The sequence below is a fragment of the Pristiophorus japonicus genome, chromosome 7 (genome assembly GCF_044704955.1).
Source record: "Pristiophorus japonicus isolate sPriJap1 chromosome 7, sPriJap1.hap1, whole genome shotgun sequence".
In the NCBI taxonomy this organism is placed as follows: Eukaryota; Metazoa; Chordata; class Chondrichthyes; family Pristiophoridae; genus Pristiophorus; species Pristiophorus japonicus.
The window spans coordinates 227,541,753-227,567,897 of record NC_091983.1 but is presented as its reverse complement, the minus strand read 5'-3'; the positions used below and the strand labels follow the sequence as shown (position 1 = coordinate 227,567,897).

The 26,145-nt window shown below is 44.9% G+C and overlaps 1 protein-coding gene across 1 annotated transcript; it reads right to left on the bottom strand.

Moving 5' to 3' along the window:
- Positions 1-6,765: 6,765 nt before the first annotated feature.
- On the bottom strand, positions 6,766-21,971 carry LOC139266681 (heme-binding protein 2-like). The gene is made up of 4 exons (XM_070884271.1): positions 21,840-21,971; positions 20,759-20,888; positions 19,613-19,787; positions 6,766-6,931 (listed from the first exon to the last, which is right to left on the bottom strand). Exons 1-4 carry the CDS (start codon positions 21,969-21,971, stop codon positions 6,766-6,768), a joined length of 603 nt encoding a protein of 200 aa, XP_070740372.1.
- Positions 21,972-26,145: the final 4,174 nt, after the last annotated feature.

Sequence of the window (26,145 nt, the reverse complement as noted above, 5' to 3'; positions counted from 1 at the left end):
GTACAACTGCAATAAGACCTCCCTGCTCCTATACTCAAATCCCCTAGCTAGGAATGCCAACATACCATTTTCCTTCTTCAATGCCTGCTGTACCTGCATGCCAACTTTCACCTCCCCTTTTCCTAATCTGCCGCCATTCAGATAATATTCTGCCTTTGTGTTTTTGCCCACAAAGTAGATAACTTCACACATTTATCCACATTATACTGCATCTGCCATGCATTTGCCCTCTCACCTACCCTGTCCAAGTCACCCTGCAGCCTCTTCGCATCCTCCACATGGCTCACACCGTTTAGTGTCATCTGCAAACTTCGAGATGTTACACTCAATTCCTTCATCTAAATCATTAATGTATATTGTAAAGAGCTGGAGTCCTAGCACTGAGGCCTGCGGCACCCCACTAGTCACTGCCTGCCATTCTGAAAAGGACCCGTTTGTCCTGACTCTCTGCTTCCTGTCTGCCAACCAGTTCTCTATCCACGTCAATACATTACCCCCAATACCATGTGCTTTGATTTTGCACACTAACCTCTTATGTGGGACCTTGTCAAAAGCCTTTTGAAAGTCCAAATACACCACATCCACTGGTTCTCCCTTGTCTACTCTGCTAGTTACATCCTGAAAAAATTTCAGCAGATTTGTCAAGCATGAATTCCCTTTCATAAATCCACGCTGAATTGGACCGATCCTGTCACTGCTTTCAAAATGCGCTGCTATTTCATCCTTAATGATTGAGTCCAACATTTTCCCCACTACTGATGTCAGGCTAACCGGTCTATAATTACCCGTTTTCTCTCTCCCTCCTTTTTTAAACAGTGGTGTTACATTAGCTACCCTCCAGTCCATGGGAACTGATCCAGATTCGATAGACTGTTGGGAAATGATCACCAATGTATCCACTATTTCTAGGGCTACTTCCTTAAGTACTTTGCGATGCAGACTATTAGGCCCCGGGGATTTATTGGCCTTCAATCCCATCAATTTCCCGAACACAACTTCACGTCTAATAAGGACATCCTTCAGTTCCTCCTTCTCACTAGACCCTCGGTCCCCTAATACATCCGGAAGGGTATTTGTGTCTTCCTTCGTGAAGACAGAATCAAAGTATTTGTTCAATTGGTCTGCCATTTCATTGTTCCCCATTAAAAATTCACCTGAATCCAACTGCAAGGGATCTACGTTTGTCTTCACTAATCTTTTTCTCTTCACATATCTATAGAAGCTTTTGCAGTCAGTTTTTATGTTCCCTGCAAGCTTCCTCTCATGCTCTATTTTCCCTCTCTTAATTAAACCCTTTGTCCCCCTCTGCTGAATTCTAAATTTCTCCCAGTCCTCAGGTTTGCTGCTTTTTCTAACCAATTTATATGCCTCTTCCTTGGATTTAACACAATCCTTAATTTCCCTTGTTAGCCACGGTTGAGCCACCTTCTCAGTTTTATTTTTACTCCAGACAGGGATGTACAATTGTTGAAGTTCATCCATGTGATCCTTAAATGTTTGCCTATCCACCTATCTGCGCAGTTAATTCGTCCACCTTATTCCGAATACTCCTCGCATTGAGGCACAGAGCCTTCAGGCTTGTCTTTTTAACAGTCTTTGACCCTTTAAGATATTTGCTGCAATGTGGCCCTTTTTGCTTTTTGCCTTGGGTTTCTCTGCCCTCCACTTTTACTTTTCATCTTTCTATCTTTTGCTTCTGCCCCCATTCTACTTCTCTCTGTCTCCCTGCATAGGTTCCCATCCCCCTGCCATTTTAGTTTAACCCTTCCCCAACAGCAAGAGCAAACACTCCCCCTCGGACATTGGTTCCAGTCCTGCACAGGTGCAGACCATCTGGTTAGTACTGGTCCCTCCTCCCCCAGAACCGGTTCTAATGTCCCAGGAATTTGAGTCCCTCCCTTCTGCACCACTCCTCAAGCCACATAGTCATCTGAGCTATCCTGCGATTCCTAGTCTGACTAGCACATGGCACTGGTAGCAATCCTGAGATTACTACTTTTGAGGTCCTACTTTTTAATTTAGCTCCTAGCTCCCTAAATTCGTCTTGTAGGACCTGATCCCATTTTTTACCTATGTCGTTGGTACCTATATGCACCATGACAACTGGCTGTTTACCCACCCCCTTCAAAATGTCCTGCACCCGCTCCGAAACATCCTTGACCCTTGCACCAGGGAGGCAACATACCATCCTGGAGTCTCGGTTGCGGCCGCAGAAACGACTATATTCCCCTTACAATAGAATCCACTATCACTATTGCTCTCCCACACTTTTTCCTGCCCTACTGTGCAGCAGAGCCACCCATGGTGCCATGGATTAGGCTTCTGCTGCTCTCCCCTGATGAGTCATCCCCCTCAACAGTACCCAAAGCGGTATATCTGTTTTGCAGGGGGATGACCCCCCTATCTGGCCGTGTACCCTTTACCTGCGGTTATTGTTATTGGTTGGGTGAAACGCACCACCAAACTTCTCAGGCATGTTCTCTTAGCTGATTCATGGTTAACACATGAATAGACTTGCTGTGTATCGGGGTTTCTAGTTTCTGAGTATGATTAATACATGCTGTGGTCAATGGCTGGTTGTTGGATTGATTTTTATATTCAACAGTCCAACACTAGAGGGAGCCGTTGCCTTGGAAACTGTTGGAGTGCAGGTTAAATCTTGGGAATGAACTGCAGCTCCTCAATCCCTGTAAAATGGGAGACTCCCTGAACTTATCTTAGACGTGAAGCAATGACACCATCCTATCCGATGTCTTCACCACTGATGTGTTGATGATATTGCTGGGACGGTATATAGTGGGGGTGGACCATATGTGGGAGGGTATCGTGGGGGTGGGGGTGGTGTGGGAGGGTATAGTGGCGGTGGGGGGTGTGTGGGAGGGTATAGTGGGGGTGGGAGGTGTGTGGGAGGATATTGTTGGGGTGGGGGGTGTGTGGGAGGGTATAGTGGGGGTGCGGGGTGTGTGGGAGGGTATAGCGGGGGTGGGGGGTGTGTGGGTGGGTATAGTGGGGGTGGGGGGTGTGTGGGAGGGTATAGTGGGGGTGGGGGGTGTGTGGGAGGGTATAGTGAGGGTGGGGGGTGTGTGGAGTGTATAGTGAGGGTGAGGGGTGTGTGGGAGGGGATAGTGGGGGTGGGGGGTGTGTGGGAGGGTATAGTGGGGGTGGGGGGTGTGTGGGAGGGTATAGTGGGGGTGGGGGGGTGTGTGAGACGGTTTGAGGTCTGTAAACTTATTGCCCTTCCTTTCACAGGTGCCTCCATTTAAAAAATGAGTCCTACACGGCCCAATCTCCAGTCCTCCGGCCCTCATCCACCCTCAATAGAGGCCTGAAATATATTATCTGGGGCCTGGGCAATTTCCTCCCTCATCCCCCCTCCGTTTCCCGCTGACCTCTGGCTCGGCCCACCCATGGGGCCACTGGATTTTTGGCCCTCCCAGTTCGGTGAGCGACCCGTTAGCACACATTGAGCACAGGGCAGCTTGCTGACTGTATGTTAATGAGGCCCGAACCCAACACTGGTTTGGGGCCTCTCACTCAATCTATTGAGGGGACACACCGCCGACTTCACTCCCGTTTGAGTGAAAACCGTGCCCCTAGTTTTATCCCACACTCCGGCTATTTCCCCACACTTTAATATTCCTCTTTATTCCAGAGAGTAACTCTGTAATAAAAGCATTCATGGACTTTGCTTCAACACCGTGTTGTGGCAGAGAATTCCACATTCTGACCACACTCTGTATTGGAGGAGAAATTCAACTCACAGCCTTCTGTTTTGACCAGGAGGGAGGGGGTGGCCTGGAGAGGGGTAGGAACCGGTTGGGAGGGGGAACGACCAGGTGAGGGGGAAATGACCGTGAGGGAGGAGACCGAGTGGAAAGGAGGAGGGAGATGATTGGACGGGAGGGAGGGAGCTTATCGGAGACTGGTAACGGTCTTCGACACTGCAGTGGGGCTGGGAGGGGATCTCCTGCACCTTGTGGTTCCACATTCAGGTAAGTGTTTTTTAAATGAACCTTTTTGTTGGCAGCCTCCAGTGGTCCCTTTAAGGACCGCCAGCTAGGCCGCAGGTTCCAGAGAATTTAGCCGGCCCGACACCAGAGGCGTCCGGTACAATTTACTACAGGCATGAGGCCTCCTATTGGCATATGGAACGTCCACTGATGGGACTGCAGCAAGGGTTTATTGTGTGAAAATTCTGCTGTTCCTCCTCCTCCATAGGACAGCACAGAGAGGTGTGTCCAAGGTGAACCCCATACCTTCTCCAGTTGTTCTGAGTATGAGGGGAGTCCGGGAGGACTAATATGAAACTAGTGATGTGATCAGTAACCAGTTCTGTTTCTGAGTAAGAATCTAACATGAGACCAAGTGTTTGATGCATCACCCTCTTTATTTCACAGTGAGAATACATTCCCAGCAGTTTGAAAAACAAAAGACAATCAAAGGCTAGAAGACAACGGCTTATTTTCTGAACAAGAGAAGCCTGTGAATGGGCCGCCTGTTAACAGGAGCAATATCTGAATAGATCATTTTCTCAATCACAGATTCAGTCCGTGTATATTCCAAGTGTGAGTGCCCAGTATAGGTGTGAGGAGATCAGAATCTGAACTTTAGTCCATCTTCAGTCCCTGGATCCTAATTTTGGATTGGGATTCATTCTCTATTTTAAGGAGCAGTTTTAACCTTGGCTGTGAGGAAAGATTGGAGATCTTTGGAACAGAGGAGGCTGAGGGGAGACATGATTGAGGTGCATAAAGTTATGAGGGGCCTGGATAGAGTGGATAGGAAGGACCTGTTTCCCTTGGCAGAAGTGTCAACAACCAGGAGGCATAGATTTAAAGTAATTGGGGGGAGGTGTCGAGGAGATATGAGGGGAAATTTCTTCACCCAGAGGGTGGTGGGGGTCTGGAACTCACTGCCTGAAAGGATGGTCGAGACAGAAACCCTCACCACATTTAAAATATACTTGGATGTGCACTTAAAGTGCCGTAACCTACAGGGCTCCGGACCAAGATCTGGAAAGTGGGATTAGGCTGGATAGCTCTTGGTCGGCCGGTGCGGACACGATGGGCCGAAATGGCCTGTCCGTGCTGTAATTCCGATGATTCTATGAACACCTGTGCTCCCAAAACCTTCCGCTTCACTCTCCTCACCTGGGCCCATCTGTTTTCTGAACCTGTGCTGATCTGAGTGAGGCCAAACTGGATTGAGAAACAACCTTTCTGCTCATCCCCACCACAATGTCCAGTGTTTGATTATCAGGAATGGCAGGAAAAGGGAATACTTTACTTCCCACAGAGAGTGTCCCCATTAGCAGGTTTCTCCAGTGAATGTGTTGCTCTTCCTACAGTGCACAGCGTGCAGTCGACACAGTCTGTTATACAGTCCATTCCCAGTATATTTCAGGGTACAGGGGACAGAACAATTTAAACACAGAAGGACATTCTTCAAGGTGATGTGATGAAAGGCTCAACATTTTACAAATGGTGAACACACTGGGTCTTACAGTTTAAACATTCCCTTGTAATGAAATGATTCAATGTGGAACTAACTCAGAGTGTGAGAGCCCAGGTACGATCCCACATCTGACCACTCCATGATTTCACATGTAACAACTTCAACGCTCTGTGCTCGGCAACACTTCCCATTTTCTATTGGCTCTTTTCACATCACCTTTCAATGTTCGGGTCAGCATGACTGGGATAAACATAAACATAATCCATCGCTGTGTGAAGATTGAACATCCTGGAACTATATCTGGTAACAGAACCATCTCAATCTCAGTCTGTGCACCATTCATTTAAAGAAAGTTTACAGAAAAGGGAAATTACTGCAGTGATTAATCCCTGTTGCCCCAAGGAGGGCCCACCACCCATGTACAACTGGGTTTACCCTGTGTCTGTGCAGTATGGGGACTTTAAACTAATATCTTTGTGACTTGATGGCTCTGTTTCTAAACCCCAGGTTTCTAACCAGAAATGTTTAAATGTGGATCTTCCTATTCCTGGCTGAGTAATTCTCCTTTATCTTTCAGTGCGGTTTCTCCGCACTTACACAACTGCTCGATCACCAAAGCTGCCCCTCAGAGGTGGTCAGTCAGCAATGAATCTGGGACATTGGCAAATAACTTGGAATTGAAGGGGGCACCTAATTATAAACAATATTAAAAGGAACAACAGCAGCCAGGACCCCTCTGCCAGGGACAGTCAGATCTGCCAGGGCCAGAGCCCAATGTCTGGTTAACGTGTGGGTGGAAGACCACGTGGCTCCCCAACATATTACATCTGGGAATGACAAGGAGGTCGGCCCCCTGGTGATAACCCGGGACTCTCTGCCACAGGACGATAAGTGGTGGTACATTGAACTGGGCACCTGGAAAGAGCTGTTGTTTAGACTCAGCGCACAAAACCAAATAATGTGAACACTGAATGTAAAATACAAACCAGGAACTGGCAAAGAAAAGCTCAGTGTTGGAGTTAATGTAGCTGAATAATTCTGAGTAAAGAAGCTCCACCTCACAATGCAGCATTGTGGGTGGGAGACAAACACTGGCAACTGCCAGTAGGAGGCAGTATTTATAAACAGGGTCACCATGCACAGGGCTCTGGAGATGGGGCATGGGGGGAATCGTTCAATATCCCAGTACTGGCACATGCTCAGGGTTAAATCCAATGTGTACTAGGTGGGAGGTCAAAGGAGGTTATGAATAGAGTTAAGCACATCTCACTGGTTGATGTCTGTAAAGGTAACAGAACCTTCAGAAAAGTTTCATTCTCCTATCTTGTTAAAGGCTACTTCCATCAGCCCATTTGTGTTAAAGAAAACTAGGTAAAAGAAACTCCTATCGAAGGATTGCTTGTCTTTTTCCAAGTCATTGAGGAATTCAATGACACGTCCTTCGTATTGTTGGTCGTCAACTTTGGTGTCGAAAGTCCTGCAACAGAATTCAGAATGATTACTTTTTTCTTCCTGGCAGATCCAGTCTGGAAACCAATCAGATTGAAAGGAAGATAGGAACAGGAGTAGGCCATTCAGCCCCTCGAGCATCCTCTGCCATTCAGTTAGATCCTGGCTGATCTGCACCTCAGCTCCATTTACCCGCCTTAGCTCCATATCCCTTGATACCGTTACCCAACAACAATCTCTCGATCTCAGTCTTGAACCATCCAATTGACCCAGCATCCACAGCCTTTTAGGGGGGAGAGAGTTCCACATTTTGTGTGAAAAAGTGCTTCCTCATTTTGTTGCTGAATGGCCGAGCTCTAATTTTAACATGATGTCGCCTTGTTCTAGATTCTCCCATCAGAGGGAATAGTTTCTCTGTATCTACCTGATTGAATCCTTTTAACATTGCAAACACCTCATTCTGGTCACCCCTCAATCTCCTATACTCAGGAGAAGACAAGTTGAGGCAACCTGGCTTCAGAATTTAACCCTCTAACCCGCGGTATAATTCTGGTGAATCTGCCCTGAAGCCACTCCAATGCCAATTTATCCTTTGTGAGGTGCGGTGCCTATAAATGAACGCAGTACTCCAGATACAGTCTGACAAGTCTCTGTTCAACTGAATTATCACTTCTTCCCCTTTGTACTCCACTCCCCTCGAGATAAAGGCCGACATTCCATTGGTCATTTTCATTGCTTTTTCTGTTTGTTGGCTCACTTTAAATGATTGGTGCGCTTGGATTCCCAGATCTCTTTGCTCCTCGACAGTTTCCAGTTTCTCACCATTTAGAAAATACTCCGATTTATCTTTCTTTGGTCCAAATTGTTTTAGTCAGCTGTGGCTCAGTGGATAGCATGCTCACCTCTGAGTGAGAAGGTAATGGGTTCAAGTCTCACTCCAAGGATTTAGAGATATATAATCATAGAAATTTACAGCGTGGAAGGAGGCTATTTCGGCCCATCGTGTCTGCGCTGGCTGACAAATAACTATCCAGCCTAATCCCACTTTCCAGCTCTTTGTCCATAGTCCTGTCGGTTATGGCACTTTAAGTGCACATCCAAGTACTTTTTAAATGTGGTGAGGTTTTCTGCCTCTACCATCCTTTCAGGCAGTGAGTTCCAGACCCCCACCACCCTCTGGCTAAGTATGCACCCCTCAACTAACCTCTAAACCTCCAAGCAATAACTTTATATCTATGTCCCCTGGTTGTTGACCTCTCTGCTAAGGGAAATAGGTCCTTTCTATCCACTCTAGGTCCCTCATAATTTTATACAGCTCAATAAGGTCTTTCCTCAGGCTCCTCTGATCCAAAGAAAACAAACCCAGGCTATTCAATCTTTCCACATAGCTATAATCCTCCAGTCCAGGCAACATTCTCGTAAATCTCGTCTGTACCCTCTCTTATGCAATCACATCATTCCTGTAATGTGGTGATGAGTACTGCACGCAGTACTCTAACTATTGCCTGACTTAATATAGTGTTTTATACAGTTGAAGCATAACCTCCCTGCTCTTCTATTCTATGCCTCAGCTAATAAAGGCAAGTATTCCTATTGCCTTCTTAATCACCTTATCTACCTGGGCTGCTACCTTCAGGGATCTGTGGATATGCACACCAAGGTCCCTCTGCACTTCTCAGTGTCCTACCATTTAATGAGTATTCCCTTGCCTTGTTAGCCTTCCCCAAACGCTTTACCTCACACTTCACCATGTGGAAATGTATTTTTATCTAAGCTGTATCACACTGTATTTTTGTGCCCTTTTTGATATAAAACAAAATGGAGTCCTGGTCCTTCCAGAAATTTCTGCAACAGACAGTCGGTTTGCATAAACAGCTAAACCTGGCTTGAAACGGCTGATAACTAATCAATGGTCACCAGACAGCTAGGAGACAAGTCCTGCTGAGACAAGTACCACCCATGGTGCTCTCCTATTGTCCATACAACACCAGTTCCACTCCGCCCCACCCTTTTTGAAATACTCAAACCACCAGCCATTATCTCTTGTACAGACCTCATCCATTTGATGCACAAAGATAACTGACCAGGAAACTGGACAATCCTGACACAATTCAATGCCGGTAATAGCTCATTACCACACTCTTATCGAGTAATGGCTGACTGGCCAACTAATAACCCTGACAAAAGGAAATATTTGGAGACCATGTCAGGACAAGGATGTCGTAATTAACTCTTTATCTGTATTCACTGACTGTAAGACGGAGCCAATACACAGGATGAGGCCATAACTTGGGTTTTTATTGTATAAATATCTCGTGAAGTTGTACCATTTCGAAGGTGTTCACTTAGCCATTGATGAGTGAGACCTTTCCCTTGCTAGCAAGTAAAATTAAAGGAACATCTGCCGGGCTGAAGGTGTCTGAGTTGTATATTGTGAGTCGAGATTTCGACAGTTACATCTTGGAGGTTCCACCGAGATTGCTTACTCTCTAATCTGTGAGTTAAATGGATGTGGGTATAGTGCCTCTTCAGTGAAGGGTTTCACTGGCCAGAATAAGGTGAGCCTTTTGCTCACAAGAGGTTTCTTCACTGTTGAATCGCATATGTAATCTGTTGACTACAGGGGACGTAATACGATCTACAAGACTCGACATTTGAAAGCTAAAGTTGTTTTTGTGATCATTTCTTTCTCAGCTTGCAAGCAGAAGGGATCTGGTCCTGGAAATATTTTGAAACAGCCCGGGGAGATTTTCATTAGGAGTTAGATGTAGTCCTTACTACTAGGGGGATCAAGGGGTATGGCGAGAAAGCAGGAATGGGGTACTGAAGTTGCATATTCAGCCATGAACTCATTGAATGGCAGTGCAGGCTCGAAGGGCCGAATGGCCTACTCCTGCACCTATTTTCTATGTTTTAATTTTTCTAAAATGGTTCTTATGTGATAAGATTAGGAAACGGTTCTTATGTGATAAGATTCGGGGGGAAAAAAGCGCTAATCGATCGACAGTTCTTATGTGATATGAGTTAAGGTAATGGGACCATAAGTTTTATAAGTTTTATTAGGATAAGTTATGGACTCGGTCTGTAGTGGCGTACAACGCAGACTGAGAATTGATTATTTATTTAGATAGAGTTTAAGGTTATGATTTGTATACTCGCGTGAATATTATTTGTCCTAGTTGTCCTTGTTATACTGTTGTGTTTAAAACCTTTGTGCGACATTGCAATTAGAAAAACGGGAAGAGTCACTCGGGAAAATTGTGATTCAGGAAAACAAGGATTGATTGAGAAAAGAAACAGTAACTGATTGATCAACTGCGGTTGGTTCGTGCCAACATCTCTCACAACCCAGACTGAGCCCGAATTAAGAGCCTTTTCAGGCCACGTAACAGCCAGGAGAAATGGGCGTAGAGAACTCGGTTGGCCAAGAGGATTGTGAGATCAGAAACTGTGGAAAATCTTAATCATTCAGAATGAATGCTGGAGCAAGTAAAACACCACAAAAGGGCACACCAGCCTATTTTATGCTCCAGAATTGTGGTCAGTCTTCAATTGAACACCTAAAAAAAAATGGGTAAAGTGGACTAAGGATGAAAACAGGCCATTTCCACCTGATGGTTCATTTAATTTAGAGAGAACAACATGTCTCGAGGAGTGTCTTATAAACAGAGACCCAGAAGAGGTAAAGAAAAAAAAAAGGAAAGTAATAGAAAAGGCCTGGGTTCCGATTCTTCAAGCCCACGTAAAATTAACAGAGAAAGCAAATCAATATGTAAGAAAAAAAGAGAACGTGATAGTGACTTATGGATCCAAAATAGAGCTGGCCAACAAAAAGCTTTGTTGAATGAAGAGAGACTTTTGTGAATGTCTGTCTTTGAATGAGAGTGCTTGTGTGTGGTTTTTTTTGACTGCGGAATTTTTCATGTGTCTGGAAGCCTGTTTGGAAAGGTGGTGGAACTGCCTGTTTGTTTTAGCTCCACCCACTTTTTCAAACAGAGTGAAGGTTTTTTTTTAACCTTTCGTGGTGTTGTCCTGTATGTGGGAAGTTTAAGACATTTTAAGTTAGAAACGCAGGTGTGGATTTATTCGGATGAGGAGTTACAGAGCTAGGAAATGCACAAAGGATAGGTTTGTTGAGATATGGTCCCGGTGGTTAAAAAGAAAGAGAATTTATTTGACACGCCCACTTACTTGTCGAAAGAAGACACGCAATCATTGATTACATTGGGTTGAAAGACAAATTTAGTCTAGGAGTGAGTTTAAGAACGGGGAAGGAAAGTTGCAATGCCTTTTTTAAAAAAAGCCTTTGTGGGTCTCTCGAGGTTGCAGGCTGGGGGAGTACGCTCCCATTGTCCTTTGTGTAAAACCTTGATGCGAAAGCTTCTAGCTCAGTAAGAAGATTTTTAAATAAAAGATTGGCAGTATACAATTTGAAATGGGATTTTGAGATATTTCAGGTGATTCTCCTTGATCAACATTTTGGGTGTATTGAAAAAAGCTTGGGTTTGGAAGCCTTTTAATAAAATTATAAAACAAGTACTTTGCATTCTGTGATCTGTGAATCACTATAAGCATAAATGAGAAGTTCGTGTAACACTCCGATTCTTCCGGTTTAGAAGCCCAATAGTGACAAATGGAGGTTTGTTCAAGACCTACGAGCTGTGAATGAATCTACTATATTCTCACAATGCTAAAAGAAGGATTTGGAATCAAGTATCCTGGAATGGTCGCTCACTTCAGCACCAGCCTTGGGATTACCAGATTACACTAAGACATTCAACTTATTTGTTCATCACAAGTCGGGTTTTGCACAATCTGTTTGGACTCAGTTACATGGGGACAGGCAGCCACCGGTAGCGTATTTCAGTGCCCAACTAGACCCAGTGGCACGCCGACTACCAGGATGTCTTCCTTCATTGGCAGTAGCTTATTACCCTGTACAACAGGCTCAGACAATAATTCTAAATCAGCAAACCGTTTTATATATCCCACACTCTGTCGAGATTTTACTTACTAAATGTGCCACCCAACACCTAACTTCTGCAAGAACCACTAAATATGAAGTTGAACTGTTATCAAATCCGAACCTTATCATTAAAAGATGTACTACCTTAAACCCAGCCACTCTATTCCCCACGGAAGAAGACGGCGAACCTCATTCATGTGAAATGGTAACCGAATTAGTGACTAAACCACGTATCAATTTAACAGAAGTACCAATGTGTAACCCTGATCTAGTGTACTATGTTGATGGATCAGCCTTACGAAATGATAGGGGCCAACCTAGAGCGGCTTATGCAATTGTGACCCAGTTTAATGTTGTCGAAACAGCCTCTCTTCCAGACTCCTTTTCAGCCCAACAAGCCGAATTGTTTGCGTTAACTCGAGCCTGTATTCTGGCTGAAGGACAAACAGTTAATATCTACACTGACTCCAGATATGCTTTTGGGGTATCCATGACTATGGACAAATTTGGAAAATTCGCAGGGACCTGACTTCAGGAAACACTATCAAAACTACAGAACAAGTGGAAAATCTCCTGCGAGCCATTCAATGCCCCTTGAAACTTGCCATTATCAAATGCCAAGCACATACAGACCAGTCGAATGAGGTGGCACTTGGGAACGCCAGAGCTGATAATGCAGCTAAATCAGCAACTCTGTCAAAAGGGGGGATGCAGGTGTCATTGTTCCCACTAAGGAAAAATAATTGCTCAGACCCGCCACCCACTATTAATGACGTGCTGGCCTTTCAGACATAGGCCAGTACGGAGGAGGTGGTGACCTGGACGAAGGATCAATGTTATAAAAATGCAGAAGGAATATGGGTTTACCATGACGGCCGCGTGGTGGCGCCCAAGTCCTTACTTCCATGGATTGCCCGATGTGTTCATACATTCACACATGCGGGAAAAGAGGGGGTGGCAGATTATATTTTGGCAACTTGGTATGCACCAGGTATTTCGGCAATTGCAAAACAAATCTGTGAAATTTTGTTACCTGTCAGACAATGAATCCGGGTAAGACGGAAAAAGTAGAATCTGCCTCCCACCCAAATCCAGTGGGGCCTTTTGTACATTTACAAATGGATTTTATTGAATTACCTATGTGTATGGGATTCAAGTATGTATTAGTTATTGTAGATGTGTTCTCTAGATGGATTGAAGCCTTTCCATGCAAAAAGGCCGATGCCACTACTGTTGCTAAATGTTTGTTAAAAGAAATCATACAGCACTTCGGAATCCCTGCTAAGCTTTCAAGTGATAACGGGTCACATTTCACAGGAACTGTTATAAGAGAAATGTGTAAAGCTTTACAGATTAACCAACGTTTTCATTGCAGTTGTCATCCACAGTCTGCTGGACTTGTTGAAAGATATAATGGAATGCTTAAAAATAAGCTGGCAAAATTATGTAATGACACTGGACTGAAATGGATAGAACTGCTGCCCTTAGCCTTGATGGTAATGCGATCTGCAACCAACAGAACAACAGGCCTGTCACCGTATGAGATAATTATGGGATGTCCCCAACAACTACCTTTTACAGCACCATTTACTGCAAAACAAATGGACATCCACAAAATGGAGGAAAATATGTTAAATTATTGTATTGCACTAACCAAATGTATTTCCAGCTTTCATTTGCAGGTAAAAGAAGCTCAACTCAAGCCAGCGGAAGGGAAGTGTCATAACCTGGAGCCCGGGGAATTCATTTACATCAAAATCTTTAAAAGAAAAAGCAGTCTACAACCAAGATTTGAAGGACCATACCAGGTCTTGCTGGTGACTAATACTGCAATCAAGGTAAAGGAAAGACCAACATGGATCCATGCGTCCCATTGCAAAAGGGCACCCGACCAGGGGGAAGGGAAGAAGGAACCAGAGGAACAGGAAAAGGAAGACTGAATAAGGAACTGTACGGACTATGGGGACTGATGGTGCTGGGCTTGACAGGGTTTTGCTTTGCATTATTGATTATACCAGGGGTACAGACACGCAAACGAAGGGAACTGCAGGTAAACATATTTATGGCGCGAGTCATAAGTATGCTCAGGACAGAAACTTGTCTAGTTGTTGGATATTTTCCCATGTACCTGTCCACTCAGAACGGGGTATTCCCCTAAGAACCGTCCCCTTTAACGAATCAGAAATGGTAGAGTGGTTAATTGTGCAAAATAGAACGAACCTAACCAAGGTGTCAGAAACGAAGGATCTAACAGAATGGACGTCACCAGGGTATAAACTTACAACCTTCCAGAGATCGTACCAGCCAAATTATAATAATAACCATCAGCCACCCTTCCTAAGTACTACTCCCGGAATAGGAAATCCTGAAGGTATAATAAGTCTAGTGAGCAATGAGACTAAAGGACCAGAAATGGGAGGCAGCAAGTGTTCCCAAATGACTAAATGGCAAGCCACAACAAATCCCACTGATGGGAGAAAGATAGCAACCGTTAGCTGGACAATGGTCCATAACAAAGCCTCAGGTGAGACCACTCGAGTATGGATGGCACGAAAGGACCAGAAGCTGACGTCCTATAATTGCACCTAATTTATTTGTGGCCATAAAGCCTACCCATGATTACCAGCCAACTGGACAGAGTCCTGTTACTTAGGATATGTGGTACCCTTTATCAGATCAACAAAGACTCTAAGGGATGACTAAGGAAGTCATAGATTTAAACGGGATTTGACATGGCTAAATGGAATATTCAAGGTAATGGTGCCACCCTATGGAATAGCATCAACTGAATGGCAGTTACGGCAATGGGCTAATTTAGTCGAATCAGTAGCCAATGCAACTTCCCAAGCCTTCGAAGGGGTGAATGATGAAATGGTAGCCATTCGAACAGTGGCTCTCCAAAATCGTACGGCCTTAGATTATCTTCCAGCCAAAGAAGGAGGGACATGCGCATTAATAGGTGGAGAATGTTGTACTTTTATCCCGGATAAGTCAGAAGAAATCGGCAGTCTAGCTGAATACATTAGGAACAAGGTAATGGAGTATAAACAGACAGTTGGCCAGGACGGTACCACCTTGTGGGATTGGGCATCGGGATGGTTGGGACCCCTAGGGAGAAATGTGGTACAGGGTTTGATCATATTCCTGCTGATAGTCTTTGCCCTATATCTTTTATTTGTCTTGGTTAAGTGTTGCTGTGCCAGGTTGGGAAAAACCGTGTTACCTACCGAGGCCACGACTAGAGTTTTGGGAGCAACAACAGCTGAAAGTTCCTGCGTGGAAATAGAAATAGAGAGACTATGCAAGATCAGAATGGATTAAGTTGTCCTTGTGAAGAACAAAATGGGGGAATGTGGAAATGTATTTTTATCTAAGCTGTATCACACTGTATTTTTGTGCCCTTTTTGATATAAAATAAAATGGAGTCCTGGTCCTTCCAGAAATTTCTGCAACAGACAGTCAGTTTGCATAAACAGCTAAACCTGGCTTGAAACGGCTGATAACTAATCAATGGCCACCAGACAGCTCGGAGACAAGACCTGCTGAGACAAGTACCACCCATGGTGCTCTCCTATTGTCCATACAACACCAGTTCCATTCTGCCCCACCCTTTTCAAAATACTCAAATGACCAGCCATTATCTCTTGTACAGACCTCATCCATTTGATGCAAAACGATAACTGACCAGGAAACTGGACAATCCTGACACAATGCAATGCCGGTAATAGCTCATTACCACACTCTCATCAAGTAATGGCTGAATGGCCAACTAATGACCCTGACAAAAGGAAATATTTGGAAACCATGTCAGGACAAGGATGCAGTAATTACTCTTTATCTGTATTCACTGACTGCAAGATGCAGCCAATACACAGGATGAGGCCACAACTTGGGTTTTTACTGTATAAATATCCTGTGAAATTGTACCATTTCGAAAGTATTCACTTAGCCGTTGACTGAGTGAGACTTTTCCCTTGCTAGCAAGTAAAATTAAAGGAACATCTGCCAGGCTGAAGGTGTCTGAGTTGAGATTTCGACAACCAGATTGGATTCCATCTATCACTGTTCTGGCCACCTGACCAGTACATTGATATCTTCCTGGAGGCATAAGAACATAAGAACAAAAGAATTAGGAACAGGAGTAGGCCATCTAGCCCCTCGAGCCTGCTCCGCCACTCAAAAAGATCATGGCTGATCTGGCCGTGGACTCAGCTCCACTTACCCGCCCGTTCCCCGTAACCCTTAATTCCCTGATTATTTAAAAATCTATCTATCTGTGATTTGAATACATTAAATGAGCTAGCCTCAACTGCTTCCCTGGGCAGAGAATTCCACAGATTCACAACCCTCTGGGAGAAGAAATTCCTTCTCAACTCGGTTTTAAATTGGCTCCCCCATATTTTGAGGCTGTGCCCCCTAGTTCTAGTCTCCCCGACCAGTGGAAACAACCTCTCTGCCTCTATCTTGTTGATCCCTTTCATTATTTTAAATGTTTCTATAAGATCACCCCTCATCCTTCTAAACTCCAACGAGTAAAGACCCAGTCTACTCAATCTATCATCATAAGGTAACCCCCTCATCTCCGGAATCAGCCTAGTGAATCGTCTCTGTACGCCCTCCAAAGCTAGTATTTCCTTCCTTAATAAGGTGACCAAAACTGCACGCAGTACTCCAGGTGTGGCCTCACCAATACCCTGTACAGTTGTAGCAGGACCTCCCTGCTTTTGTACTCCATCCCTCTCGCAATGAAGGCCAACATTCCATTCGCCTTCCTGATTACCTGCTGCACCTGCAAACTAACTTTTTGGGATTCATGCACAAGGACCCCCAGGTCCCTCTGCACCGCAGCATGTTGTAATTTCTCCCCATTCAAATAATATTCCCTTTTACTGTTTTTTTCCCAAGGTGGATGACCTCACATTTTCCGACATTGTATTCCCTCTGCCAAACCTTAGCCCAGTCACTTAACCGATCTAAATCTCTTTGCAACCTCTCTGTGTCTTCTACACAACCCGCTTTCCCACTAATCTTTGTGTCAGCTGCAAATTTTGTAACACGACACTCTGTCCCCTCTTCCAGGTCATCTATGTATATTGTAAACAGTTGTGGTCCCAGCACCGATCCCTGTGGCACACCACTAACCACCGATTTCCAACCCGAAAAGGACCCATTTATCCCAACTCTCTGCTTTCTGTTAGCCAGCCAATTCTCGATCCATGCTAATACATTTCCTCTGACTCCGCGTACCTTTATCTTCTGCAGTAAACTTTTGTGTGGCACCTTATCGAATGCTTTTGGAAATCTAACTACACCACATCCATCGGTACACCTCTATCCACCATGCTCGTTATATCCTCAAAGAATTCCAGTAAATTAGTTGAACATGATTTCCCCTTCATGAATCCATGTTGCGTCTGCTTGATTGCATTATTCCTATCCAGATGTCCCGCTATTTCTTCCTTAATGATAGCTTCAAGCATTTTCCCCCCTACAGATGTTAAACTAACTGGCCTATAGTTACCTGCCTTTAGTCTTCCCCCTTTTTTAAACAGAGGCGTTACATTAGCTGCTTTCCAATCCGCTGGTACCTCCCCAGACTCCAGACAATTTTGGTAGATTATAACGAATGCAACTGTTATAACTTCTGCCATCTCTTTTAATACCCTGGGATGCATTTCATCAGGCCCAGGGGACTTGTCTACCTTGAGTCCCATTAGCCTGTCCAGCACCACCCCCTAGTGATAGTGATTGTCTCAAGGTCCTCCTTTCCCACATTCCCGTGACCAGCAATTTTTGGCATGGTTTTTGTGTCTTCCACTGTGAAGATCGAAGCAAAATAATTGTTTCAGGTCTCAGCCATTTCCACATTTCCCATTATTAAATCCCCCTTCTCATCTTCTAAGGGACCAACATTTACTTCAGTCACTCTTTTCCGTTTTATATATCGGTAAAAGCTTTTACTACCTGTTTTTATGTTTTGTGGAAGTTTACTTTCGTAATCTGTCTTTCCTTTCTTTATTGCTTTATTATTCATTCTTTGCTGTCGTTTAAAATGTTCCCAATCTTTTAGTTTCCCACTAACCTTGGCCACCTTATATGCATTGGATTTTAATTTAATACTCTCCTTTATTTCCTTGTTTATCCACGGCTGGTTATATCTTCTCTTACCACCCTTCTTTTTCACTGGAATATATTTTTGTTGAGCTCTATGAAAGAGCTCCTTAAAAGTCCTCCACTGTTCCACCGTTTAGTCTACAGATTTCTTCTTCATTATCAACCACACAGCCAATTTTAGTATAATTTGCAAACTTCTTAATCGTACCCCCTACATTCATGTGTAAATCATTGTTATATAATCACAAAAAGCATGAGACCTGGTACTGAGCCCTGCGGAACCCCACTGGAAACAGCCTTCCAGTCACAAAAACACCCATCAACCATTACATTTTGCTTCCTGCCTCTCAGCCAATTTTGGATACAACTTGCCACTTTGCCCTGGATCCCATGTGCTTTTACTTTCCTGACCAGTCTGCCATGTGGCACATTATCAAAAGCCTTGCTATAATTGATATGCACTACATCAAATGCACTACCCTCATCGAATCTCCTGGTTACCTCATCAAAAATTCATTGCTGCTGCAGTTGTGAAGAGAACTTTTGAGGCACATCAGCAGACTTTCTGGGACACTTTGTCAAGACCTCACCAACACTTGAGTAACATTTATTCCAGAATTTTTCTGAGGACTTCACCTAAAATGAGTAAGTGCTGAGCTACTCCACCTTATTGGACACCTTATGGGAGTCACCAGGAGAAAGGGAGTGCTTGGTCATGGTCATCTGCGAGGGCACCTCTTGGGTTGGACGAGGAATGGGAGTAGGACATGAGGCCTGGCAGAGCAGCACCAGATGCTGTAGAAGAGATGGACATGAGGGCGAGGTGATGTCCTTCCCCCCCTGAGGGTACAAGACGTCCCTCCTCCTCTGGAACTCCTCCACCCCAGTCTCCAGTACCACATCCGAGAACCTTTGCACCCTCTCCCTCGGTCCCTGAGCCATCCTGCAATGCGCTGCTGTGTACCAGCCAGAGCACTCCACACCTTCAGTGGAAGTGGGTGCGAGAAGGCCACATATACTGCTCCATGAAAAAGGTGTCTAATCAGCACTTGAGTGTTAAACCTGCAGGTTTGTGTTGTACCATCTCCAGCAAGTTCAAATTTTGGTAATCAGCAATTAGGACCCAAATTGTGTGCTAAATCCAGACTTTCAAATAGGTTAGTCTTATTAGCACTGCAGCCATTTAGCGCCTGTTTTCACCCTTTGGTCAAAATAACCCCCAGAATGTGGTGTGTGTGAGAATGTCTGAAAACAGGAGCCAGCCCCATTATTGTTACAATGAGGAAGTCTATACTCCTGCGACACTCCAGCAGGGAAAAGCCCAACTACTTTAGTTACATTGGTGTAGAATTCACATCCTGGAATCACGTCCCGAGGAATTGTGACTCAGCTATGTCCAGTGCTCGATATGAACCTGAGTGATGTGAGTGTGGAGGTCCAGCAGTGTCCTCAGAGGAAGGAACTGAAGGTTGTGAGACACAAAACAACTTATTACACGATTAATGTTGGCCAACGACCCACCTGACTGGACCAGCCCATTAATCACAGGCTTGCTACAGGTTAAATAATGTTGGCTAAATATCTGATGTAAAGAAATATCAATCACAATATATCACCAACTAAACTCACCTGACATAGAACCAGCCGATATGTGACATTCCTATTTTAATGGTTGGATCCGTTGGTTCAGGTGGGCTGGTGAGTTCAGGAACTAGTACAACAAATACCCCGAATTTCTGTTGTATTGTGCCATTTACCAAGTATCCCTGAAGTCCCCAAGGTGCAGAAACAGGAACAATTGTATCTGCAGACAGAGAAAACACTGTTACAGCATTCTACTAGAAGGTCACCTGTGGCATTGCTCATGGTGAGTCTGAAGTTACAGGTTGGGGCAGGGGGACAGTGCTGGGGTGTGGAAGACACTCATGTGATACACTGAATCACAGAATGATAGAATGGTACAGCACAGAAAGTGGCTCGCTCTTTGTAGAGCTTTCTAACTAATCCACTCCCATGTTCGTAACCACAGCCCTGCATTTTTTCCCTTCAGCTATTTATCCAATATTCTTTTGAATATTACTATTGAATCTGCTTTCACTCTGCTTTCAGGCAACAACTCTCTGTGCAACACAATGTTTCCTCGTGTCGCCTCTGGTTCTGTTGCCAATCACCTGAAATCTGCCTCCTCTGGTTACCGACCCTTCTGCCACTGGAAACTGTTTCTCCTTATTTATTCTATCAAAACCATTCATGATTTTGAACATCTTTATCAAATCTGCTCTTAACCTTCTCTAAACAGAACTGAGCCTCAGTCAGGACCCGGCATTCCAGTAGCAGCCAGTGAGCTGAGAGAAATGAAGAGTATGGGCTTCCACAAGGGTGTATGTGGACTCTGGTTCAGGTCTGGCAAAGAACCTTTATTATCCAGAGACAATTCAAGGGCCATGGCTGGAGTCGGAACATGAGCTTGGTATCCCAAACCCCCATGTGTGGGCAGCCTCGTCAGATTCTGGGCACACAGGGCCTGCGAGCACCAAAGAAGTAGCCCATGTGGCACTTCTGCCCACCAGCAACATGTCAATGATCTCACAAACTGAGGCTGGGTCAGTTATGGAGGGCACAATGGGCACAATCCTAGCACAACCCTTGGGATTGACAATGGTGGCATTATTTGGTCAGTGTGTCTCTCTATACAGGAAGTTTCAAAGAAAACATTTCAAACAGCGAAGGGTTGTTTTATATTCTATTGTTACAATGAAGGAATATCTCATGTACCTGCAGCATTCAAAAACCATGAATAATTCTGTAGTTTGTCCAGGCCAGTCGCGAGTGCACTCTTGATATCCATTCCATTAACTTCTGTTACAATCCATTGAACGGGTAAATATTCCATCTCGTCATAATTCTAAGAGAAAAGATATTACCACATGGCACAACTGTACAGTTACTGAAACACATCTGTGTTGAGAGGACTGTCCGAGGTGCCCAGGTGTGGCAGCAGTATTCATGTCCTGGATGGACTGGGCTTGAAAGAGAGTTAGGATTTTATGATGGGCTCTTGGCCTCAGCTTCCTGTCTCTCTCACTCTTTCACCCTTGGTGATGTCCTGCACTATGGGCCTTGGTCCTTATGGGTTTTCAATAAGCAAACATGGAGAACATTAAAATCCTCCCAGACTGAATCAGTGCTAATGACCCATTGTCCAGGTACCGTGTTTCCCTGTGAGTCTTTTCCCACTTTATATATACAGGGAAATTCCACTGGGTTAGAAATTGGTCCGCATTTCTGTGAAGAAGACTGGGACAAAAAGGCATAATTTCAGAGTGCAAAGCCTCAGGCCCAATCTGTGCCTGCATTAAAGGCGTCACAATATTGATATGGCTTCGCCAGCATCCTGGGGGGCTGCCCAAAAAATGCGTTGGGTCTCTTACATATGTAAAGTAGGTGCCTTATGCTTGTTACAAGCTTCCTTTCAGAAACCGACTTGGATTGAGTGGAGCCAGGAGAAGCAGGAGTGCTCCCCGACTCCACAGTCCCTGCCATCGCCCCAATGCCCCCTCTCTGTGGCCACACCAACCCCCCACTCCCAGGGTTTAGCTTACAGCCACTGCTGGAGAGACAAGTGGCCCGATATTCTTCTTAGTAAAATGAACAAGCTGCCCGTGGAGACACAGCAGGGGGTGACAGAAACCCATAAAATGTTAATGTGGCCCGAGGACCAATTTCGGGTCGACCTCAGGCCTCTCGGTTGGGACACGTGCTGTCGGCGCATCGCTCGTTATGGACTAAAAAACGGGCCATAAACCATTCCCACAGGTACAAACATAGAACGCAGTGAACTGCTAACTATACTCACGTTGAACTGAATCATTTCTATGGGCTGAGGGCAGCCATAGTCACCACAGAAATCGATCCCCTCATGATATTCTTCCTTTGCAGCGATCTGACGTCCGAAGAGGACAGACACAGTTAAGCAGAGTCTCAGCATCTTGGTGTCCGCTCCGATCACTGTCGAACACACTGAATGACTCTCAGTCCCTTCTGGTGTTTGAGCAGCGAGTTCACATCTTTTTATAGTGTTTTATGAAGACGGTTTTGAATACAGTTTAGCTGCAGGTAGGAGCGTTGTGTTGAAGAAATACCGTCGCTGACTGATTATGGAAATGTTACTCTGTTCCATCCATGTGATGGATTTAGAAATATTAACTCTCTGAGAGTCGGTTCCCGGGAAGTCTGAACATTTGGGGCAACCATTTTGCAATTATTCCAGCTCACACCCTTCGGGTTGCCAACCCTCTCTGTTTGGGATCTACGGGAATGGATGATTGATTTCCCAGGAGCTGGCCAATGGCTTAGCCATGCTGCTACCAAGAATGGCCTGCACTGTCTCTTCCCAGATGGTGAGGTGAGGCTAGGAATGGGAGCTGTGCCTTGTGATTGGTGCAGATTGCTGCAGGTGAGTGATCAGCATGGCCGGAGTCGTGCATTGAGCAGTGTGTGAGGCTGGTGAATCAGTTGGTAGGAAATGGCTTTTGAAGATGGAGTCACTGACTTTGACCCCTGGTCTGAGGCCATGAAGCTTCTTTGGGCACTGGAGCCAGGTGGTTGGGGCGACACTGCTGGCAGTGACGGCCTCGGTGATGTGGTCCCACATCATTCTTTCTGGAGGGCCTCCTGGCCCCTGTGGGCGGAGGACCTCTCCTGCAGTGTTGGCCCCCTGTACAAAGCTGGAGTGCTGCGTGCGAGACCCTGGGTGCCCTTCCCTGGCTTGCTCACCCATTTGTATTAGTGCTGAAGCACTTTTCCCATTTTTTGAGGTGTGGAAGGGAATTCAGCTTTAGGAGCTAAATACTTCCATTTGGGATTTCTTTTTAATGCTAATTTTTTTTTAAAGGCAGTCAGGGCTGAAAACTGCATTTTCTCCCTTCAATTTTATTTTGATCAGTTCAGAAGACATTGGCCTTTTAATATCCGACAATTCCTAGTGAATTTATTGCCTTGCTTCCAGAGATGGTTGGAAGATGGAACGCCGCTTCTGGACACCAACTTTGCCTCAAATGCCTGCACTAACTCCACCAGGAGGGTGTTACACAGTGAGTTAGTGCTGGGCTAAAAATCTTTCATCCCCAGCACGAATCTTTCTCTCTGACCGCCATGACCATTTTCAGTGGCCGTTAACCCGAGCCACCCCATTACTAAGGCAACTCTCGTGGCGGACTCAAATTTCTGGGCCCTGGAGTTTTATGAATGGAAATCTTCGAAGGTGGAAGACAAGTTTTTAAGAATGTTAAAAAAGCATACAGGATCCTTGGCTTTATAAACAGAGGAATTGATTAAAATACCAAGGAAGTTAGTGTAAAGTATTTACCAGGGAGACTAACAATGTGGACATGAAATTAGAAGAATGGATCAAAAAAGATACAAAGATATTTAAGACAGAAGGAGGGGAGATGATTGATAAACTAATCAAACTTTGGGAGTATAAACCCCTGGTCCAGATGGATTGTATCTGTGAATATTAAAACAAGCAAAGGGAGAGAAAGCAGAGGCACTATTATATATTGATAAATGTATAAAAGGGAATAGTGCCAGAGGACTGGCACACAACTAATGTGATTCCTATATTTAAAGTGGGAGATAGAACAAGTCCAAGGAGCGAAAGACTATTTAGCTTAAAGTCAGTGATGGGAAGGTTCATGGGGTCTTTACTGATTTACTCGATAAGGGTGGTATAATTGTGGATTATGATCTACTATGGTTCAGAAAAGAAAACATAGAAACATATAAACATAGAAAATAGCAGGAGTAGGCCATTCGGTCCTTTGAGCCTGCACCACCATTCAATAAGATCATAGCTGATCATTCACCTCAGTACCCCTTTCCTGCTTTCTCTCCATACCCCTTGATCCCTTTAGCCATAATGGCCATATCTAACTTCCTCTTGAATATATCCAATGAACTGGCATCAATACTCTCAGCGGTAGGGAATTCCACAGGTTAACAACTCTCTGAGTGAAGAAGTTTCTCCTCATTTCAGTCCTAAATGGCTTACCCCTTATCCTTAGACTGTGTCCCCTGGTTCTGGATTTCTCCAATATTGGGAACATTAGAAGCATAGAAAATAGGTGCAGGAGTAGGCCATTCGGCCCTTCGAGCCTGCACCGCCATTCAATGAGTTCATGGCTGAACATGCAACTTCAGTACCCCATTCTTGCTTTCTCGCCATACCCCTTGATCCCCCTAGTAGTAAGGACTACATCTAACTCCTTTTTGAACATATTTAGTGAATTAGCCTCAACAACTTCCTGTGGTAGAGAATTCCACAGGTTCACTACTCTCTGGGTGAAGAAGTTTCTCCTCATGTCGGTCGTAAATGGCTTACCCCTTATCCTTAGACTGTGGCCCCTGGTTCTGGACTTCCCCAACATTGGGAACATTTTTCCTGCATCTAACCTGTCTAACCCCGTCAGAATTTTAACGTTTCTATGAGATCCTCTCTCATTCTTCTAAACTCCAGTGAATACAAGCCCAGTTGATCCAGTCTTTCTTGATATGCCAGTCCTGCCATCCTGGGAATCAGTTTGATGATCCTTCACTGCAGTCCCTCAGTAGCAAGAACTTCCTCAGTTTAGGAGACCAAAATTCTCATGGCAGAGGGGTCCCGACTATTTCTGTGATTGAGGAGCCTGAGACATACGAGATAACTACACACACACACAGACCCGAACACACAAGCTCTGTTAACTCAGTATCGGGCCGTGTTTGCTACTCACAAGCACAATTGTGGGCACTCAATACAGGAGGAGGTGGTTAACGGGCCGGCCCATGTTAAAGTAAAACAGTGCCCCATTCCAGCTGAGAGTCAGTTAGCGCTACAAACCACACTGGACACATTGCTACAGCAGGGCATTATACGGCAGGACATTTTTGCAAATAATTCACCAATTTTGTCAGTTAAAAAAGCAGATGGGAGCTGGCGGCTCACGATCGATTACCGAACCTTGAACACGGTAACACCGGCATATTCCCACATGCAGGGGGCACTGCAACAAGTCCCTAGGATTTCTTCGGCAGCTCCTCCCAAACCCACGACCTCCACCACCGAGAAGGAAAAGAGCAGCAGGTGCACGTGAACACCAGCACCTCCAAGTTCCTCACCAAGACATATCTCACTGTTCTTCATCGTCACTGGGTCAAGATCCTGCAACTTCCTACCTAACAACAATGTGGACATACCTTCACCACCGGACTGCAGCGGTTCAAGAAGAATGCTCACTAATGTTCCCTGTAAGCCCCGTGGCCGCACAGCCGCATGTCTGCACAGTGCTCCAGGGGTCCCACGCAGTCGGCTTTTCAATAGATAAACACACATGCACGGTATTTTAAATGGGCCGCGGAGCCCCTTAAAGGAGACGCAGGGCCCGAAAAAATATTACAGGAACTTTGATGCTCACCGTCATCTTCTCAAGAGCACCTGGGGATGGGCAATAAATGCCGGCCTTGCCAGCGACACCCATAACCCAAGGAGGAATAAACAATACAGTGAGCTCAATGTGCAATGATCCGGCTAAATATGTCCCAGGTTAAAGTTTATACAGCTTTATTTTTACTGCGTGACCGAAGAGCACTTTAACAATTTACAAATGTAAAAATCAGCTCCACGTATTGCTCTGAAATGCCGACCCTGTAAATATCGGGATGAAGAATTGGGATTTGGCTTCAGATCTGCCTTTGGAGGTCGGCTTTACTTCAGTGAACTTTGGGTGGTCTAGATCTCTCCGACATTTACAATGACCCTGTTTTTGAGCGAAGTTTCGAGCTGATTTTACTACTTTGCAATAAGAGACACGCAAGTCCTCTCTTGGCTCCTGTTCTCAGTAACATTTACATGGGGTTTTACATCTTTTTATGTTGAACGAATGAGAGATGAAGAAAAACATTGTTACAGTTCGTAAAGTGACCTCATCTGCACCTGTTCCTTTGGACAAACCAAAAACCTGAATTTTACTAATTGGAGCTTTTATAACATGGGACACAAAATATTCCTGCAATTCTCTGACTCTTTATTCTTGTCGGTCCTGGGAATTTACCCACATAACAACAGGGGCCCCACATGAATTAGATTGGGTGACCCTGCAGGATACATTTGGCCCTCACCGAGT

What these genes read in the sequence shown, in the direction of transcription:
- LOC139266681 (XM_070884271.1), bottom strand. Translation starts at nt 21,971, where the DNA reads ATGCTGAGACTCTGCTTAACTGTGTCTGTCCTCTTCGGACGTCAGATC. An exon ending in ATGGTTTTTGAATGCTGCAG is followed by an intron (nt 19,788 to 20,758) that starts GTACATGAGATA and finishes CTCTGTCTGCAG; the next exon opens with ATACAATTGTTCCTGTTTCT. An exon ending in ATCGGCTGGTTCTATGTCAG is followed by an intron (nt 6,932 to 19,612) that starts GTGAGTTTAGTT and finishes ATTCTGTTGCAG; the next exon opens with GACTTTCGACACCAAAGTTG.